The following is a 21,760-nucleotide window of genomic DNA, read 5'->3' as shown; positions in this document are numbered from 1 at the left end:
TTACAATAATGGGTCTGAGAGTGCATCAGCTATACTGAGAAAACATCTAAAAAGCAGTTTGAAACATCCTGTCTGCATCCCAAATGCCACCCCTAACTTCCTAAATATTGCACTACTTTTGACCAGACCCCATAGGGCTCGGCAAAAGTAGTGCACTATATTGGAAATAGGGTGCCATTTGGAACGTATCCACTCAAAAGCAGATTGAAAGATAAAAAGCAGATCAAGACATTAACAAGAGTTCAAATGTTGGATTATGGTTTATCACATGAATGTATCATTTTAAATGATAGACAGACATCAGCAAAATTACACAGATGAAGTTTATGTGTAGTGTTTACTGCTTATTAAGCCTGTTCTTTTAGTAACACTATTTCAACTACAGTGACTTTCTTCTCTCAACACGTTCTTACCGATTTTACGGTTTCTCTTAACAGTTTGGTTTTCCCCGACGCCCATTTTTCCCCCATCATCGTAGGTGGTAGAATCTGTGGCGTGTAGGTGTGTGTGTGTGTGTGTGTGTGTGTGTGTGAGAGACTCTTGAGGGATTCCTGTTGGGTATCTGAAAGTACTCTGTCTGAATAAAGGAGGATTACCAGTGTGTTTACCAACGGTTTATGTGGGAATTAATTGCCCTCTGATGCGGGCGGGCGGGCAGGCGCACACACACACACACCCCCTGAGTGGTCCCACATTCAATGAACTGCCTTTTCTATTCACCTGCAAAGCTGAGCAGACGGATCAAGGTTGAAGTGACCCCCCGTGGTGTGATGTCACTCACTGTAGGGCCATATCATCAGGCTCCCAGAACCTCATTATGCATCCCAAATGCCACCCAAATGTCCAATATAGTGCACTACTTTAGACCAGGCACTATATAGGGAATAGGGTGCCATTTGTGACAGCCTCAGAGATGCTGCTTGGCTAGTTGTTTCATATAATGCTTCGGGTGCGTTTGTGATTCGATGTGACCAGTCCTATATGTTCCTTCGCTCTGAGGGCTTTTCTTACAGGCCTAAATGAATGTAATGGAGCAGATTCAATAAAAACAGTCACAGAGAAGGGGAATCAAATCACATGAAATCCCACAGAGGGAGCATTCAACAAGGGTCTCCTAGAGGGGGATAAAACAACACAGATAAAGGAGATAATTCACTAGTTTTAAACTCCATCATGTGATGGAACTTTGCATTTAAGGCATTCACGATATATACACACCAATGAAAGAACATGCCCACTGCTCTTGAACACGTTAAAGGGGCAAACAGGGATTGGTACATCCTTTTTGGGGTATTTTTGATCTCATGGATGGTCTATGAATTTGAGAGTTGTTACATTACTCCAGCCCAGTCCCTCAGCTGTTTACCAAAAAAGTTTTGGGTGACCGCTTTGTTGCTGTTTTAATCCCAGAATTCTCCCAATGCTCTGTGGTTCTCACTAAAGTAGGCTAGATTGTTATGGCCAACACTGCTGTAGCCAAGTACATAATTGTATTTTCAGTCTATTTGGGGGCTTAGGACTTACAAGGTTATGACAAATGTTACCAGATGTGACATTTTAACTCAAGACCTTGTGAAATATACACAGTAATTGTGGGAAAAGGTTACTGAGATAAAAGTTTGGGCTTTGCACATTATTTTCTTTGGCAGACGGAGAGGGCAAGTAGGACCAACCACAATTTCCAGCAGAGGTTATGCAATTTGGCAGAGGACCATTAAGGACTAGCTCACAGAGTGAGAATATTCTTAACTTATAGCTACGGTGCTTCCAATGCAATAAATATAGGATCCCTAACAAAATACAAATTACTGCACAATAAACACAGAGCAATTTCAACATAAATCTTTTTCTTTCACTCACTCTATACTTTTTCAAGGCAGCCCATATTAGCCCAGCCAAGTTGCCGTTCCATAGCGTACGCTAATACACAGTCCCAAAGCCTATGAACTCCAAACAGCTCTATGCTGTTTCACTATGTTGCAACAGTATGGTTTCGTCTCAAATGGAACCCTAGTCCCTATATAGTGCACTACTTTTGACCAGGGCCCTGGTCAGAAGTAGTGCACTATATAGGAAATAGGGTGCCATTTAAGACTCTGCCTGTTGCAACAATATGATTGAGTTGACAGAAGTCAGTCATGGTTCTCAGGGTGGAGGAAATGGCTGACTTCTCCTCTGGGTTTCATGTAGCTCCTGGCAGACAAATTTTACGCTGCACAGTTAAATTGAAATGTCTAATGGTCCGTAGTTTTGAAAGCAACTACTGTAGGCAATTAGAAAATGAATTCCACTGTATATTTATACAGCTGCAGGTTTGTTTTCCCTCTCTGCCAAGCAGACAAAAGGGCAATGGGTGATGTTGTAGCTCTGAGAGGAATGAAAGAGGGAGGAGACTGGGACCCTAGCTGCACAACGAGACAGACAAGGGCAGTTTAGACAGCGCATCACCCCTCACTGTAGTACAGAGTATGACTGTCCAGTGTCCACCATTATCATAATAACACATACAGTTGAAGTCGGAAGTTTACATACACTTAGGTTGGAGTCATTAAAACTCGTTTTTCAACCACTCCACAAATGTCTTGTTAACAAACTATAGTTTTGGCAAGTCGGTTAGGACATCTACTTTGTGCATGACACAAGTAATTTTTCCAACAATTGTTTACAGACAGATTATTTCACTGTATCACAATTCAAGTGGGTCAGAAGTTTACATACACTAAGTTGACTGTGCCTTTAAACAGCTTGGAAAATTCCAGAAAATGATGTCATGGCTTTAGAAGCTTCTGATAGGCTAATTGACATCATTTGAATCAATTGGAGGTGTACCTGTGGATGTATTTCAAGGCATACCTTCAAACTCAGTGCCTCTTTGCTTGACATTATGGGAAAATCAAAAGAAATCAGCCAAGACCTCAGAAGGTAGCTCAATTGGTAGAGAATGGCGCTTGTAACGCCAGGGTAGTGGGTTCGATCCCCGGGACCACCCATATTAAAAAATGTATGCACACATGACTGTAAGTCGCTTTGGATAAAAGCGTCTGCTAAATGGCATATTATTATTATTATTATAAGAAAACTTGTAGACCTCCACAAGTCTGGTTCATCCTTGGGAGCAATTTCTAAACGCCTGAAGATACCACGTTCATCTGTACAAACAATAGTACGCAAGTATAAACAACATGAGACCACGCAGCCGCCATACCGCTCAGGAAGGAGACGCGTTCTGTCTCCTAGAGATGAATGTACTTTGGTGCGAAAAGTGCAAATCAATCACCTTGTGAAGATGCTGGAGGAAACAGGTACAAAAGTATCTATATCCACAGTAAAACAAGCCCTATATCTACATAACCGGAAAGGCCGCTCAGCAAGGAAGAAGCCACTGCTCCAAAACCGCCATAAACAAAGCCAGACTACGGTTTGCAACTGCACATGGGGACAAAGATCGTACTTTTTGGAGACATGTCCTCTGGTCTGATGGAACAAAAATAGAACGGTTTGGAGGAATTATGTTTGGAGGAAAAAGGGGGATGATTGCAAGCCGAAGAACACCATCCCAACTGTGAAGCACAGGGGGTGGCAGCATCATGCTGCGGGGGTGCTTTGCTGCAGGAGGGACTGTTGCACTTCACAAAATAGATGGCATCATGAGGAACTAAAATTATGTGGATATATTGAAGCAACATCTCAAGACATCAGTCAGGAAGTTAAAGCTTGGTTGCATATGGCATATGGGTCTTCCAAATGGACAATGACCCCAAGCATACTTCCAAAGTTGTGGCAAAATGGCTTAAGGACAACAAAGTCAAAATATTGGAGTGGCCATCACAAAGCCCTGACCTCAAACCTGTAGAAAATGTGTGGGCAGAATTGAAAAAGCATGTGCGAGCAAGGTGGCCTACAAACCTGACTCAGTTACACCAGCTCTGTCAGGAGGAATGGGCCAAAATTCACCTAACTTATTGTGGGAAGCTTGTGGAAGGCTACCCGAAACGTTTCACCCAAGTTAAACAATTTAAGGGCAATGCTACCAAATACTAATTGAGTGTATGTAAACTTCTGACCCACTGGGAATGTGATGAAATAAATAAAAGCTGAAATAAAATCATTCACTCTACTATTATTCTGACATTTCACATTCTTAAAATAAAGTGGTGATCCTAACTGACCTAAGACAGTGAATTTGTAGTAGGATTAAATGTCAGGAATTGTGAAAAACTGAGTTTAAATGTATTTGGCTAAGGTGTATGTAAACTTACGACTTCAACTGTAGGTATTATAGTGCCATGGACATGAGTAGATATTCTACTGTGGGTCACATATCAATAACTTCATCAGTCTATCTCAATCATACCATTAATCCTGAACTACATACAGTGATGGGGGAAAAAAAGTATTTGATCCCCTGATGATTTTGTACGTTTGCCCACTGACAAATAAATTATCAGTCTATAATTATAATGGTAGGTTTATTTGAACAGTGAGAGACAGAATAACAACAAAAAAATCCAGAAAAACGCATGTCAAAAATTTTATAAATTGATTTGCGTTTTAAATGTGGGAAATAAGTATTTGACCCCCTCTCAATCAGAAAGTTTTCTGGCTCCCAGGTGTCTTTTATACATTTAACGAGCTGAGATTAGGAGCACACTCTTAAAGGGAGTGCTCCTAATCTCAGTTTGTTACCTGTATAAAAGACACCTGTCCACAGCAGCAATCAATCAATCAGATTCCAAACTCTCCACCACTGCCAAGACCAAAGAGCTCTCCAAGGATGTCAGGGACAAGATTGTAGACCTACATAAGGCTGGAATGAGCTACAAGACCATCACCAAGCAGCTTGGTGAGAAGGTGACAACAGTTGGTGCGATTATTCGCAAATGGAAGAAACCCAAAATAACTGTCAATCTCCCTCGGCCAGGGGCTCCATGCAAGATCTCACCTCGTGGAGTTGCAATGATCATGAGAACGGTGAGGAATCAGCCCAGAACTACACAGGATGATCTTGTCAAGGATCTCAAGGCAGCTGGGACCATAGTCACCAAGAAAACTATTGGTAACACACTACGCCGTGAAGGACTGAAATCCTGCAGTGCCCGCAAGGTCCCCCTGCTCAAGAAAACACATATACAGGGCCGTCTGAAGTTTGCCAATGAACATCTGAATGATTCAGAGGAGAACTGGGTGAAAGTGTTGTGGTCAGATGAGACCAAAATCGAGCTCTTTGGCATCAACTCAACTCGCCGTGTTTAGAGGAGGAGGAATGCTGCCTATGACCCCAAGAACACCATCCCCACCGTCAAACATGGAGGTGGAAACATTATGCTTTGGGGGTGTTTTTCTGCTAAGGGGACAGGACAACTTCACCGCATCAAAGGGACGATGGACGGGGCCATGTATCGTCAAATCTTGGGTGAGAACCTCCTTCCCTCAGCCAGGGCATTGAAAATGGGTCGTGGATGGGTATTCCAGCATGACAATGACCCAAAACACACGGCCAAGGCAACAAAGGAGTGGCTCAAGAAGAAGCACATTAAGGTCCTGGAGTGGCCTAGCCAGTCTCCAGACCTTAGTCCCATAGAAAATCTGTGGAGGGAGCTGAAGGTTTGAGTTGCCAAACGTCAGCCTTGAAACCTTAATGACTTGGAGAAGATCTGCAAAGAGGAGTGGGACAAAATCCCTCCTGAGATGTGTGCAAACCTGGTGGCCAACTACAAGAAACGTCTGACCTCTGTGATTGCCAACAAGGGTTTAGCCACCAAGTACTAAGTCATGTTTTGCAGAGGGGTCAAATACTTATTTCCCTCATTAAAATGTAAATCAATTTATAACGTTTTTCTGGATTTTTTTGTTGTTATTCTGTCTTTGTCAGTGGGCAAACGTACAAAATCAGCAGGGGATCAAATACTTTTTTCCCTCACTGTAGTAGAAGTCAGGGTTTTTCCTGGATAAAAAAGGGTCTTATGTGGTGGGCGTGGCAATGGGCGCGGTCGGCCCGGCTGAATTTTAGATTACATTTTAGAGGCCCCAACCTTGGTGGTGAGGAGAATTTCCCAGAATTCTACACCTTTCTCTATGGAGCTTAATCGTTGTGGTGCTTCATGAACACAAACATGAAGTCCCTGACTATGTTTATTGAACAAGTGCTCTAAGATATTGCTAGTCTCTTTTAAGAGCCGCAGTGCATGGTAATGCTATTCACTTCTTCACACATCCTCTCTCTAAAACTACAGGTAACTGCCAAAATAAAGGAAACACTTGAGTAAATGAAATATACTAAGTATGTTGAAAGCAGGTGCTTCCTCACAGGTGTGATTCCTGAGTTAATTAAGCAATTAACATCCCATTATTCTTAGGGTCATGTATAAAAATGCTGGGCAGGCCATTATTTTGGCTACCATGGCTACCATAGTTATAGGATGATAACGCCCCCAACCACAGGGCACAAGTGGTCACTGAACGGTTTAATTAGCATGAAAACAATGTAAACCATATGCCATGGCCGTCTCAGTCACCAGATCTCAACCCAACTGAACACTTATAGGACATTCTGGAGCGGTGCCTGTGACAGCATTTTCCACCACCATCTACAAAACACCAAATGATGGAATTTCTTGCGGAAGACTGGTGTTGCATCCCTCCAATAGAGTTACAGACACTTGTAGAATCTATGCCAAGGTGCATTGAAGCTGTTCTGGCTCGTGGTTGCTTAAGACACTTTCTGTTGGTGTTTCCTTTATTTTGGCATTTACCTGTATAACAAAACACTAACACTGTGGCAGCACAATAATTTATAAATCAATACTACATACAGTATTAATAATATACACACTGCTGTGAGTATAGGGACATGTGAAATAACCCCCAGGATAACTGTATTCTCTCTGGCTAGAGAAATCATCACAAAATTCATTCTGTAATGTTCTTCAGGCCATACAGACTTACAATGTAATACTGGAGCTGCGTCCCAAATGGCACCATAATACTGGGGATGCATCCCAAATGGCACCATATTCCCTATGTAGTGCACAGATACCTAGTCAAAAGTATTGCACTATAGGGAATAGGGTACCATTTGGGACGCAGACACTGACTACTACTGTAGACAGAGGGCCCACAGGTTTATGGTTTCTCATAGCTTAATGTGTGATGTACAGTACTGTCACTGTAGTGGCCGCTGTGTTCACTATGGCATCACAGGGAAACTGAGCATGAATGAATACATGGTAGGAATACAGATCATCAATGTACGATTTTATGTATTTTATGTTGGACTATTGTTGCAAAACCATTTTCAATCTGGGACAATTCAGTTGAAAGTTGAAGTTGGTAAAATGAAAATATCTTCCATTCCACAACAGTCTTAGGAATGGTGTGAGATGATTGACAGAAGCCAATCCTAAAGGAAAGTAAAACGAGTCAGCCTGAGGACCAGACTTCGATTTCTGAGTCCTAAACGGCACTATATTTCCTATATAGTGCACTACTTTTGACCAGGGCCTATAAAAGTAAAAGCGCAGCTACAGTGGGGGAAAAAAAGTATTTAGTCGGCCACCAATTGTGCAAGTTCTCCCACTTAAAAAGATGAAAGAGGCCTGTAATTTTCATCATAGGTACACGACAACTATGACAGACAAATTGAGGAAAAAAATTCCAGAAAATCACATTGTAGTATTTTTAATGAATTGATTTGCAAATTATGGTGGAAAATAAGTATTTGGTCACCTACAAACAAGCCAGAATTCTGGCTCTCACAGACCTGTAACTTCTTCTTTAAGAGGCTCCTCTGTCCTCCACTCGTTACCTGTATTAATGGCACCTGTTTGAACTTGTTATCAGTATAAAAGACACCTGTCCACAACCTCAAACAGTCACACTCCAAACTCCACTATGGCCAAGACCAAAGAGCTGTCAACGGACACCAGAAACAAAATTGTAGACCTGCACCAGGCTGGGAAGACTGAATCTGCAATAGGTAAGCAGCTTGGTTTGAAGAAATCAACTGTGGGAGCAATTATTAGGAAATGGAAGACATACAAGACCACTGATAATCTCCCTCAATCTGGGGCTCCACGCAAGATCTCACCCCGTGGGGTCAAAATGATCACAAGAACGGTGAGCAAAAATCCCAGAACCACACGGGGGGACCTAGTGAATGACCTGCAACCAAAGTAACAAAGCCTACCATCAGTAACACACTACGCCGCCAGGGACTCAAATCCTGCAGTGCCAGACGTGTCCCCCTGCTTAAGCCAGTACATGTCCAGGCCCGTCTGAAGTTTGCTAGAGTGCATTTGGATGATCCAGAAGAGGATTGGGAGAATGTCATATGGTCAGATGAAACCAAAATATAACTTTTTGGTAAAAACTCAACTCGTCGTGTTTGGAGGACAAAGAATGCGGAGTTGCATCCAAAGAACACCATACCTACTGTGAAGCATGGGAGTGGAAACATCATGCTTTGGGGCTGTTTTTCTGCCAAAGGGACCAGGACGACTGATCCGTGTAAAGGAAAGAATGAATGGGGCCAAGTATCGTGAGATTTTGAGTGAAAACCTCCTTCCATCAGCAAGGGCATTGAAGATGAAACGTGGCTGGGTCTTTCAGCATGACAATGATCCCAAACACACCGCCCGGGTAACAAAGGAGTGGCTTCGTAAGAAGCATTTCAAGGTCCTGGAGTGGCCTAGCCATTCTCCAGATCTCAACCCCATAGAAAATCTTTGGAGGGTTGAAAGTCTGTGTTGCCCAGCGACAGCCCCAAAACATCACTGCTCTAGAGGAGATCTGCATGGAGGAATGGGCCAAAATACCAGCAACAGTGTGTGAAAACCTTGTGAAGACTTACAGAAAACGTTTGACCTGTGTCATTGCCAACAAAGGGTATATAACAAAGTATTGAGAAACTTTTGTTATTGACCAAATACTTATTTCCCACCATAATTTGCAAATAAATTCATTAAAAATCCTACAATGTGATTTTCTGCAGAAAAAAATCTCATTTTGTCTGTCATAGTTGACGTGTACCTATGATGAAAATTACAGGCCTCTCTCATCTTTTTAAGTGGGAGAACTTGCACAATTGGTGGCTGACTAAATACTTTTCCCCCCCACTGTATGTAAGAAATAGCGTGCCATTTGGGATGCATACTATGATATGAACATGCAACAGGAGAGAGTAAGAGAAAATGTAGAAATGTTGCCTTCCTTTGCCCCCAGGACCAAGGTAATCACCAGTCGTAGAGTGGTGACATTTAACTGCCTTTCATTCCTGGGGTTATTTTCCTGGGGTGAGGTGTGATGGCTGGACTAAGACACTTCAGAGTATGTCAGCCTCCTATACTGTAGCTACTCAGTGCTAGGGTATAGAGTACCAGATGAACGGGAGTGATGCAGCCTAAAAATATGGAAGTAATGTACAGTCGTGGTCAAAAGTTTTGAGAATGACACAAGTATTGGTCTTCACAAAGTTTGCTGCTTCAGTGTTTTTAGATATTTTTGTCAGATGTTACTATGGTATACTGAAGTATAATTACAAGCATTCCATAAGTGTCAAAGGCTTTTATTGACAGTTACATTAAGTTTATGTAAAGAGTCAATATTTGCAGTGTTGACCCTTCTTTTTCAAGACCTCTGCAATCCGCCCTGGCATGCTGTCAATTAACTTCTGGGCCACATCCTGACTGATGGCAATCCATTCTTGCATAATCAATGCTTGGAGTTTGTCTGAATTTGTGGGTTTTTGCTTGTCCACCTGCCTCTTGAGGATCGACCACAAGTTCTCAATGGGATTAAGGTCTGGGGAGTTTCCTGGCCATGGACCCAAAATGTCGATGTTTTGTTCCCAGAGCCACTTAGTTATCACTTTTGCCTTATGGCAAGGTGCTCCATCATGCTGGAAAAAGCATTGTTTGTCACCAAACTGTTCTTGGATGGTTGGGAGAAGTTGCTCTCGGAGGATGTGTTGGTACCATTCTTTATTCATGGCTGTGTTCTTAGGCAAAATTGTGAGTGAGCCCACTCCCTTGGCTGAGAAGCAACCCCACACATGAATGGTCTCATGATGCTTTACTGTTGGCATGACACAGGACTGATGGTAGCGCTCACCTTGTCTTCTCCGGACAAGCTTTTTTCTGGATGCCCCAAACAATTGGAAAGGGGATTCAGAGAAAATGACTTTACCCCAGTCCTCAGCAGTCCAATCCCTGTACCTTTTGCAGAATATCAGTCTGTCCCTGATGTTTTCCCTGGAGAGAAGTGGCTTCCTCGATGCCCTTCTTGACACCAGAACATCCTCAAAAGGTCTTCGCCTCACTGTGCGTGCAGATGCACTCACACCTGCCTGCTGCCATTCCTGAGCAAGCTCTGCACTGGTGGTGCCCCGATCCCGCAGCTGAATCAACTTTAGGAAACGGTCCTGGCGCTTGCTGGACTTTCTTGGGTGCCCTGAAGCCTTCTTCACAACAATTGCACCTCTCTCCTTGAAGTTCTTGATGATCCGATAAATGGTTGATTTAGGTGCAATCTTACTAGCAGCAATATCCTTGCCTGTGAAGCCCTTTTTGTGCAAAGCAATGATGACGGCACGTGTTTCCTTGCAGGTAACCATGGTTAACAGAGGAAGAACAATCATTTCAAGCACCACCCTCCTTTTAAAGCTTCCAGTTTGTTATTATAACTCAATCAGCATGACAGAGTGATCTCCAGCCTTGTCCTCGTCAACACTCTCACCTGTGTTAACGAGATAATCACTGACATGATGTCAGCTGGTCCTTTTGTGGCAGGGCTGAAATGCAGTGGAAATGTTTTTGGGGGATTAAGTTCATTTTCATGGCAAAGAGGGACTTTGCAATTAATTGCAATTCATCGGATCACTCTTCATAACATTCTGGAGTATATGCAAATGTTCATCATAAAAACTGAGGCAGCAACATTTTGACCACGACTGTATGTGCAACAGTGTTTCTCCTAGCGTTACTTAGGAAGGAGTGAGTTCTTCAACACCACTGATGGTTTGAATGATGGTCTTTAACACAACGAATTGGTCCATAAAAACAATGTACCAGGCAGAAGTGCTACTTAATAGTGCTTGATTGTGGTATTTATTGTGGTATTACTATCACTCTTCATCAGACCTGGGTTCAAACACAACCCTGCCCATATGGCACTCCTGGCAGGCTAGAGCAAATGGCCAAAGTATTTAAAAGACTTCAAATAGAATTTAAACCCAGGTCTGCCCCTCATAGCGTAGGACCGACCCTCAGCCCCCTACCTGTCGGCGGAGGGAGGGCGTCCGTTTGCGTTGCGGGCCTTGCCGACTTGTGTGTAGAGGGAGGAGTCTTGGTGGTGGTGGTCGTTGTCTCGGGGGCTCTGGGGACGGCTGTGCCTGCTGTCCAGGGACGTGTCCAGGGGCCCGATTCCGGCGTAGGGGTGCTCCTCGTCTCGGTTCAGGTTGACGTCCAGGATCTCAGCGTAGTCCCTCTCCCGTGCCTGCCGCTCCCGCAGCTCCCGGGTCTTAACCTGGATCCTGGAGGAGAGGAGACAGGGAATGTTTCTTTATGGATTCCTCAAAAGGAAAACTGTGAATGACACCCTATTGAAATCAAATGTATTTGTCACATGCGCTGAATACAACAGGTGTAGACTTTACTGTGAAATGCTTACGAGCCCTTTTCAGACAATGCCAAATTAAAAAGTACGAAAATTAGCACAAGAAAGGAAATAGTAACAATAAAATAATGAGGCTATATACACTGAGTATACCAAACATTAGCACCCCCCCCCCACCCCTTTTGCCCTCAGAACAGCCTCAATTCGTCAGGGCATGGACTCTACAAGGTGTCGAAAGCATTCCACAGGGATGCTGGCCCACGCTGAGTCAGCTGGATGTCAGCTGGATGTCCTTTGGGTGATGGACCATTCTTGATACACACGGGAAACTGTTGCGCGTGAAAACCCCAGCAGCGTTGCAGTTCTTGACGCAAACCGGTACGCCTGGCACCTACTACCATACACCGTTCAAAGGCACACATCTTTTGTCTTGCCCATTCACCCTCTGAATGGCAAACATACACAATCCATGTCTCAATTGTCTCAAGGCTTAAAAATCCTTCTTTAACCTGTCTCCTCCCCTTCATCTACACTGATTGAAGTGGATTTAACAAGTGACATCAACAAGGGATCATAGCTTTCACCTGGATTCACCTGGTCAGTCTCATGGAAAGAGCAGGTGTTCTCAATTTTTTTGTATACTCATTGTACAAGGAGTTCCAGGACAGAGTCAATGTGCAGGGGTACGAGGTAGTTGAGGTAATTGAGGTAATATGTACATGTAAGTAGGGGTAAAAGTGACTAGGCAATCAGGATAGATAATAAACAGAGTAGCAGCAGCATGTGTGAAGAGTGTAAAAGTGTGTATATGTGTGTGTGTGGCATCAATATGCATGTGTATGTTTTGTGTGTGTGAGCGTATGTAGTGTTTGTGTGTATGTGTTTTGGAGTGTCGGTGTAGGATGTGTGACTATATGGGTAGAGTCCAGTGAGTGTGCATAGAGCCAGTGCAAAATAGTCAGGGTAGCCATTTGATTAACTGTTCAGCAGTCTTATGGCTTGGGGGTAGAAGCTGTTCAGGAACCTTTTGGTCCCAGACTTGGCGCTCCGGTACCGCTAGCCGTGCGGTAGCAGATAGAACAGTCTTTGACTTTGGTGGCTGTAGACTGACAATTTCTAGGGCCTTCCTCTGACCACCTGGTATAGAGGAATGGGGTGGCAGGGAGCTCGGCCCCAGTGATGTACTGGGCCATACGCACTACCGTATTTAGTGCCTTGCAGTCGGATGCCAAGCAGTCGCCATACCAAGCGGTGATGCAGCCAGTCAAGATGCTCTCAATAGTGCAGCTGTAGAACTTTGAGGATCTGAGGGCCCATGTCAAATCTTTTCAGTCTCCTGAGGGGTAAGAGGCGTTGTCGTGCTCTCTTCTGGATTGTGTTGGTATGTTTGGACCATGATGGGTCCTTAGTGATGTGAACACCGAGGAACTTGAAGCTCTCGACCCGCTCCACTACAGCCCCATCAATGTGAGTGTGGGTGTGCTCCGCCCTCAGTTTCCTGTAGTCCACGATCAGCTCCTGTCTTACTGACATTGAAGGAGAGGTTGTTGTCGTGGCACCACACTTCCAGGTCTCATCGTCGTCATGGATCAGGCCTACCACTGTTGTGATGTTGGCAAAGGTAATGATAGTGTTGGAGTCGTGCGTGGCCACGCAGTTGTGGGTGAAAAGGGAGTACAGGAGGGGACTAAGCACACATCCCTGAGGAGCCCCCGTGTTGAGGGTCAGCATGGCGGATGTGTTGTTGCCTACCCTCACCACCTGGCCCATCAGGAAGTCCAGGATCCAGTTGCAGAGGGAGGTGTTACATCCCAGGGTCCTTAGCTTAGTGATGAGCTTGGAGGGCACTATGGTGTTGAACGCTGAGCTGTAGTCAATGAACAGCATTCTCACGTAGGTGTTCCTTTTGTCCGGGTGGGAAAGGGCAGTGTGGAGTGCAATAGGGATTGCGTCATCTGCGGATCTTTTGAGGCAGTATGCAAATTGGAGTGGTTCCAGGGTGTCTGGGACGATGGTGTTGATGTGAGCCATGACCTGCCTTTCAAAGCATTTCATGGCTACAGATATGAGTGCTACGGGGCGATAGTAATTTAGACAGGTTACCTTGGCGTTCTTGGTTACAGGGACTATGGTGGTCTGCTTGAAACATGTAGTTATTACAGACTGGGTCAGGGAGAGGTTGAAAATGTCAGTGAAGACCCTTGCCAGCTGGTCAGTGCATGCTCTGAGTAAGCAGTCCTGGTAATCCGTCTGGCTCTGCAGCCTTATGAAGGTCTTACTCACATCGGCTACGGAGAGCATGATCACACAGTCATCCGGAACAGCTGGTGCTCTTATGCATGGTTCAGTGTTGCTTGCCTCAAAGCGAGTATTGAAGGCATTTAGCTTGTCTGGTATGGTTCCCTATGTAGTGTACTACTTTTGACCATAGCCCTATACAGGGAATAGGGTGCCATTTGAGACGAAAACTATTTTCACATCCTTATTGTAAAAAGCAGCTGCCCTCCTTTCTATTACACTTATGTATTTTTATAAACCCTCTCCTTGTGTAAACTTTCCACTGATGCAGTGAAATAGTTAGAACTTCTGTGGCGGTCTGTGAGTAGGCTACCTTGGGAAGGGTGGAGAAGCAGAAACATCAACCTAATCAATGTCTGATCTGTAATGGCAGAGTTCCTTTCACAAGGATCAGTTGGGAGTTGCAATTCCTCCAGCAAAACAGATATTGATTGGTCAAGGCCAGAGGCTAGAAAAAAATCTACCTCTAATTGACTGACTGTATGAATTTACTTCTCAGGTGAGGGTCAGGGCCTTCTCTTCACAGCTAGACAGAAAAACAGAATTGTTTGTGCGTCCTAAATGGCACCCTATTCCCCATATAGTTCACTAGGCCTGGTCAAAAGTAGTGCACTATATAGGGAATACGGTACCATTTGGGACACAGACACAGCAAGCATCTGTCTGGTGAATCAACTGTCTGGAATATAAAGTGATTATGTATACAGTGAGGGAAAAAAGTATTTGATCCCCTGCTGATTTTGTACATTTGCCCACTGACAAAGAAATTATCAGTCTATACTTTTAATGGTAGGTTTATTTGAACAGTGAGAGACAGAATAACAACAAAAAAATCCAGAAAAACGTATGTCAAAAATGTTATACATTTTTATACAGGTAACGAGCAGAGATTAGGAGCACATTCTTGAAGGGAGTGCTCCTAATCTCAGCTTGTTACCTGTATAAAAGACACCTGTCCACAGAAGCAATCAATCAATCAGATTCCAAACTCTCCACCATGGCCAAGACCAAAGAGCTCTCCAAGGATGTCAGGGACAAGATTGTAGACCTACACAAGGCTGGAATGGGCTACAAGACCATCGCCAAGCAGCTTGGTGAGAAGGTGACAACAGTTGGTGCGATTATTCGCAAATGGAAGAAACACAAAATACCTGTCAATCTCCCTCAGCCTGGGGCTCCATGCAAGATCTCACCTCGTGTAGTTGCAATGATCATGAGAACGGTGAGGAATCAGCCCAGAACTACACGGGAGGATCTTGTCAATGATCTCAAGGCAGCTGGGACCATAGTCACCAAGAAAACAATTGGTACCACACTACGCCGTGAAGGACTGAAATCCTGCAGCGCCCGCAAGGTCCCCCTGCTCAAGAAAGCACATATACAGGCCCGTCTGACGTTTGCCAATGAACATCTGAATGATTCAGAGGAGAACTGGGTGAAAGTGTTGTGGTCAGATGAGACCAAAATGTAGCTCTTTGGCATCAACTCAACTCACCGCATCAAAGGGACGATGGACGGGGCCATGTACCGTCAAATCTTGGGTGAGAACCTCCTTCCCTCAGCCAGGGCATTGAAAATGGGTCGTGGATGGGTACTCCAGCATGACAATGACCCAAAACACTCGGCCAAGGCAACAAAGGAGTGGATCAAGAAGAAGCACATTAAAGGTCCTGGAGTGGCCTAGCCAGTCTCCAGACCTTAATCCCATAGAAAATCTGTGGAGGGAGCTGAAGGTTCAAGTTGCCAAACATCAACCTCGAAACCTTAATGACTTGGAGAAGAGGAGTGGGACAAAATCCCTCCTGAGATGTGTGCAAACCTGGTGGCCAACTACAAGAAACGTCTGACCTCTGTGACTGCCAACAAGGGTTTCGCCACCAAGTACTAAGTCATGTTTTGCAGAGGGGTCAAATACTTATTTCCCTCATTAAAATGCAAATCAATTTATAACATTTTTGACATGCGTTATTTTTGGATTTTTGTTGTTATTCTGTCTCTCACTGTTCAAATAAACCGCCCATTAAAGTTATAGACTGATCATTTCTTTGTCAGTGGGCAAACGTACAAAATCAGCAAGGGATCAAATACTTTTTTCCCTCACAGTACATCTAATCCCCACAGGACCTTCCATCCGAGTTTCCTTTCATTCAGTATGTTTTATCCATATTGTGTAGCTGTTAGTAACCACCAAGCAGTGGTGTAAATTACTTAAGTAAAAATACTTTAAAGTACTACTTAAGTTATTTTTTGGGCTATCTGTACTTTACTATTTATATTTTTTGACTACTTTTACTTTTACTTCACTACATTCCTAAGGAAAATAATGTACTTTTTACTCCATACATTTTCCCTGACACCCAAAAGTACTTGTTACATTTTGAACGCTTGGCAGGACAGGAAAATTGTCAAATTCACGCACTTTTAAAGAGAACATCCCTGATCATCCGTGGTGCCTCTGACGGACTCACTAAACACACATGCTTCGTTTGTAAATTATGTCTGAGTGTTGGAGTGTGCCACTGGATATCCGTAAATTAAAAAAACAAGAAAATGGTGCCGTCTGGTTTGCTTTATATAAGGAAATTGAAATAATTTATACTTTTACTTTTGATAGTTAAGTATATTAGCAATGACATTTACTTTTGAGCAATACAGAACTTTTTGGGTAATCAGACCAAATTCACTTAGAAATGTGAGTTTTAAATCTATCATTCTACTTGAAAGCAAGTGTAAGATGCTGTAGATTTATGTACACTATTTCTATACTTCCGTTCTTAAGTTTAGTTTTTGCATCTTTTACTTTCGGTTTTGTACACCAGCTTCAAACAGCTGAAACAACAATATTTTGGGTTATGGAAAATATATTCTGCATTGGTTTCGATGGTAGAATGATTCTCTACACTATACTAGCTTATTTTGTAACATAAACTGAAATTTAGCGAACTATTCGAGTTTTAGTAAGCAGAATACGGCGGAATAATTCTGCATAGTGCAACTTTAAATATATTTAAAACCAAATTATTTTACTCAAGTAGTATTTTACTGGGTGACTTTCTCTTTTACTTGAGTCATTTTCTATAAAAAGGTATGTTTACTTTTACTCAAGTATGAAAATTGGGTACTTTTTCCACAGCTGCCACCAAGGGACATCACACATTATCGTTACACAGTGGACACAATGGCACATTGTTCTGTGTGGAAGCTGAGGAAAGGCCTCTCATCAACCCTGGTTCTTATGCCATCATCTACCCCCTCCTTCCCTAGTATAGAACCCCTTATAGCTCCTATCCACCTACTCTCTGCCAAGTAGAGATATTTCCATCTCTCATCACGGTCAATCATTAAGACCTCAGAGAGTTTCCTCACAGAAACATGTCAGGGCTGAGGCCATTGTTTGGTCCAATGGTTAACTCAGCTCTTCTTCCTGGCTGGCCCACTTGGATAGAGGCACAGGATTATGACCTGTGCTGGCACTTGCTATTCTCTAGATAGAATATCTAATTTGAATGGTGTTTGGAACAATTAGCATTTTTGTGGTAGTAAGTAAACAGAGCTTGAATTTGAGGAAGCCAATTCTGCTGTTGTAGTTCTTTCAGAAGATGTAGGGATTGAGATTGTACTGGCTTTCATGTCAAGGCAGCTGCTATTGTAAGGAGACAATTCAGTCGATCAGTCTAGCTAGCCTGCTTAGAAAATAGCATTGGTGACCCCTCCACCTCCCTTCCATGGAAAGGCTTCTGAGGGAGCCAAACACAGGGAGCAGATTGCCATGTCTGCCCTTATCTTATCAGCATTACAGTGTTTCCCATCAGTAGCTTACTACACTCCCAACACAAACTTAGTTTTCTCCCGGTTTAAAGAAAGATCTCAAGAGCCCGTTTCCTTCTGGTAATTTAGATACTTGCTGAGTCTACAAACAAGCTTTAGCTTGTGTCTTCACTCAGGGCAGGCTGCAGTGCTAACGTGTTATAAGAGGACTATGTTTCCATTAAGAAATCCTAAACATAATATTATTGAAAAGATGGCTTAGCCTATTCATCTCAGCGACTGCCTGAAATATGTGATGAGCTCTTTTCAAGCTCATCAGGGAAATATTACTGCCTTTTTGGAGAAATATTTTCACGTATAATGACTATTTTATTTCACACTTAAATGGGAAACCCTTTTCTTTGACTTATCATTTCATTCTGCACATTTCTTGAGGAATAATTATGTAGATTTCCCTGTTGAGTGCTAGATGAGGCAAACCTGTCTGTCCTCCTTTCTCTTTCCCCGGCAATAAAGAGGCCCAGAGAGAAGCGAGGGGATGATAATTGCTAGTTTAAAGGTTGATAATTGGCATAGCTGTAATTATGTGCTCGTTGAGGTACTCCCTCCTTGCAGTTAAAATGAATACCATAGCTGTTCACCAAGGAATGGTCTGTAGAGAGAGGGGTGGAGGGGTAGGTAGTTAGCACACTGAGAATACAAGGGTTTCATCTGTATAAGAAATGAAGCATGATTGATGATACACCCACACTGACTTACTGTACCTTGAGATCCATCTAGAGATTTGTAATGAATGTGATCAGAAATGTACAGAGGACACTGATGTTGGGCGATTAGGCCTAGCTCACAGTCGGTGTTCAAATTCATCCCAAAGGTGTTCGATAGGGTTGAGGTCAGGGCTCTGTGCAGGCCAGTCAAGTTCTTCCACACCGATCGACAAACCATTTCTGTATGGACCTCGCTATGTGCACAAGGCCATTGTCATGCTGAAACAAGAAAGGGCCTTCCCCAAACTGTTGCCACAGAGTTGAAAGCACAGAATCGTCTAGAATGTCATTGTATGCTGTAGCATTAAGATTTCCCTTCACTGGAACTAAGGGGCCTTGCCCGAACCATTATTCCTCCTCCACCAAACTTTACATTTGGCACTATGCAGTCGGGCAGGTAGGTAACCCAGATTTGTCCGTCGGACTGCAAGATGGTGAAGCATGATTCATCATTCCATGGCGGCGAGCTTTACACCACTCCAGTCGATACTTGGCATTGCACATGGTGATCTTAGGCTTGTGTGCGGCTGCTCGGCCATGGAAACCCATTTCATGAAGCTCCCGACTAACATTTCTTGTGCTGATGTTGCTTCCAGAGGCAGTTTGAAACTCGGTAGTGAGTGTTGCAACCGAGGACAGCCAATCTTTTCGAGCTACGCACTTCAGCACTCGGCGGTCCCGTTCTGTGAGCTTGTGTGGCCTACCACTTCGCGGCTGAGCCGTTGGTGCCCCTAGACGTTTCCACTTCACAATAACAGCACTCACAGTTGACCGGAGCAGCTCTAGCAAGGCAGACATTTTATGAACTGACTTATTGGAAAAGTGGCATCCTATGACGGTGCCACGTTGAAAGTCCCTGAGCTCGGGGGGCGGAGCTAGCATGTTGGAGTGAACGGCTGTGTGTGAGAGGCTCCTGCAACTTTTTTGCGAAATAATCTAACCTAACTTACTTCTGAATTCAACGCTGGTAAGATCGACGAGTTAGAGAAGCTATGCACGTCATTGCAGGATAGTGTGCAGAGGCTTTCTGTGAAAGTGGTCGACCTGGAGGGCAGATCCAGGCGTCATAACCTTCGCGTTGTGGGTCTGGCAGAAGGGGTGGAGGCGGGCTCTCGCCCCACCGACTTCTTCGCCAAGCTACTGAAGGATGCAATGGGACCGGATGTTTTGGCTTCGGATCCCCTACTGGACCGTGCACATCGCGCCCTTGTCCCAGTGCCTGGACCCGGGCCAGCGTCCTCGCCCAGTAATCATCTGTTGTCACAGTTTCAAGACCAAGGATCTTATCCTGCGCGAAGCTCGAATGAGGGCCAACCTGTTACATAAAGGCCACCCCTTTCGTGTCTATGAGGATTATGCGCCCGATGTGGCAAAGCACCGCGCTGGATACAGAGATGTCATGACCAAACTCTACAAACTCCATCTTCGCCCAGCCTTGCTCTTCCCTGCAAGACTAAGAATTACCCCGTCTTCCGGGAAGATTTGGCTCTCCTCGGTTTTGGACGCCGAGAAGTTTATCCGGGAATATACGCCAATCCCCCGTACAGGTTAGAGTGCCTTGTCATTGTATGTTAGGGTCTGCTCATGGACTCGAACCCATTCTATACCATAACGGATGAAACCGTATTAAACGGTTGGAGGGTGGTCAGAGCTCTCATTTAACGTTAATTTCACTTTCATTCTGACTGGGTTTAGAGCGATGCCTGTTTGGGAGGCCTTCCAGGTCGGATCATTGACACTTTCGGATGGATATACTTACATTCCCCCATTATTGTTTTGTTTCGTTATTTATTTTTCAATTCTTACATCATTCCTATTACCATACCATGTATTTATTGCTTGCAGGGGTCTGGGGGTGATGGTTGGGAAGGGGCAGACACCTGGATAGCAAGTTGATGCTTTGTCCTGTTCTGCCTTTGTCATTGCCTGGATACAGCTCGGGTGTAGGTGCTACATATGCTGATCGTGATGGTTTGGTGCGCTTTCTTACCTTTTTAGTGAGTTACATGTTATGCAGGCTACCATAGGAACTACAAATGAGAGGAGGGCGGGGCTTACATTCACTTCCTGGAATGTCAAGGGTTTAAACAAACCAATTAAGAGAGGCAAGGTCCTAGCCCACTTGAAAGCACTTTCGTCTGATATTATAATTTTGCAAGAAACCCATCTGAAAAACAATTCTCATAACAGACTTAAATGTAAGTGGGTGGGGCAAGTGTATCACTCTAACTTCTCTGCCAAAACGAGAGGCACAGCGATTCTGGTACGGAAAGGAATTCCCTTTCTACATAAAACCACTATTGTGGATAAAGAGGGTCGTTATGTGATCGTAATGGGAGAGATCCACTCTACTTCTGTAACTCTACTAAATATCTATGGGCCAAACATTGCTAACCCCTCTTTTTTCAAAAGAGTCCTTGCCCTGATTCCAGATATCTCCCATACTAATCTGGTCATTGGAGGGGACCTTAACTGTGTACTAGACCAATATTTGGATAGATCCTCTACCCGGTGAACCCCTACCTCCTATTCAAGTGAATTCTTGAATACCTACATAAAAAATGTGAACTTATTTGATATATGGAGGATCTCTAACCCTACGGGTAGGGAATACTCATTTTACTCTCATGTTCACAATGTATATACTCGAATTGACTACTTTTTGGTTGATGCTAAACTACTCCCCTATACCTGTAATGTGAGATATCATGATATTATAATCTCTGACCACAGGCCACTCACCTTCTCCCTGAGATTGGGTGACATCGTACCAAACGAGAGGGTCTGGAGGTTGAATCCTCAGCTCCTCACAGAACCAACATTCTGTGAACATCTTAAAGACCAAATTACATTTGTCTTTGATACCAACGACAACACAGAGACTTCCCCAGCATTATTGTGGGAAACGCTGAAGGCGTATTTGAGAGGATGTATCATCTCCTTTCAGACTGCCAGGAGTAGGCAAAACAGAAGAAAATTGGTAGAACTGGAGGGACAAATTCACTTACTGGATAGGGAGAATGCTAGACATCCATCTATGGAGAAACATAAAAAAAAGTATGTATTTAAAATGTAAATACAATCAGATCCTCTCGGCTAAAATTGCTAAATCTTTTCTCTATGCCAAGCAAAAATATTTTGAGTTTGGTGACAAACCACACAAATGACTCGCCAGACAACTTCGAAAAAATGTGTGACCGAATGATTCACAAAGTTAAATCTGCATCTGGGGAATTACTCTCCTCCCCCAAAGACATCAATGACAGATTCCGCCAGTTTTATGAGACTCTATATACATCTAAAGCGGATCCTAACCC

At 43.8% G+C, this 21,760-nt stretch overlaps 1 protein-coding gene across 2 annotated transcripts in view; it reads right to left on the bottom strand.

Annotated features, from left to right (window-relative positions):
- LOC311147253 (partitioning defective 3 homolog) overlaps positions 1-21,760 on the bottom strand; it is a 308,941-nt gene that overhangs the window by 46,486 nt on the left and 240,695 nt on the right. For both annotated transcript variants that reach the window (XM_084183924.1, XM_084183925.1), the window contains one exon: positions 11,273-11,527. In XM_084183924.1, the coding sequence (XP_084040050.1) occupies positions 11,273-11,527 (255 nt within the window). The remainder of the gene's footprint in view (positions 1-11,272; positions 11,528-21,760) is intronic.

This window comes from Coregonus lavaretus, assembly GCF_964263955.1.
Source record: "Coregonus lavaretus genome assembly, chromosome: 19".
Taxonomy (NCBI): Eukaryota; Metazoa; Chordata; class Actinopteri; order Salmoniformes; family Salmonidae; genus Coregonus; species Coregonus lavaretus.
Note: the sequence above shows the minus strand (reverse complement) of the source record. Positions and strands in the feature narration are given on the sequence as shown.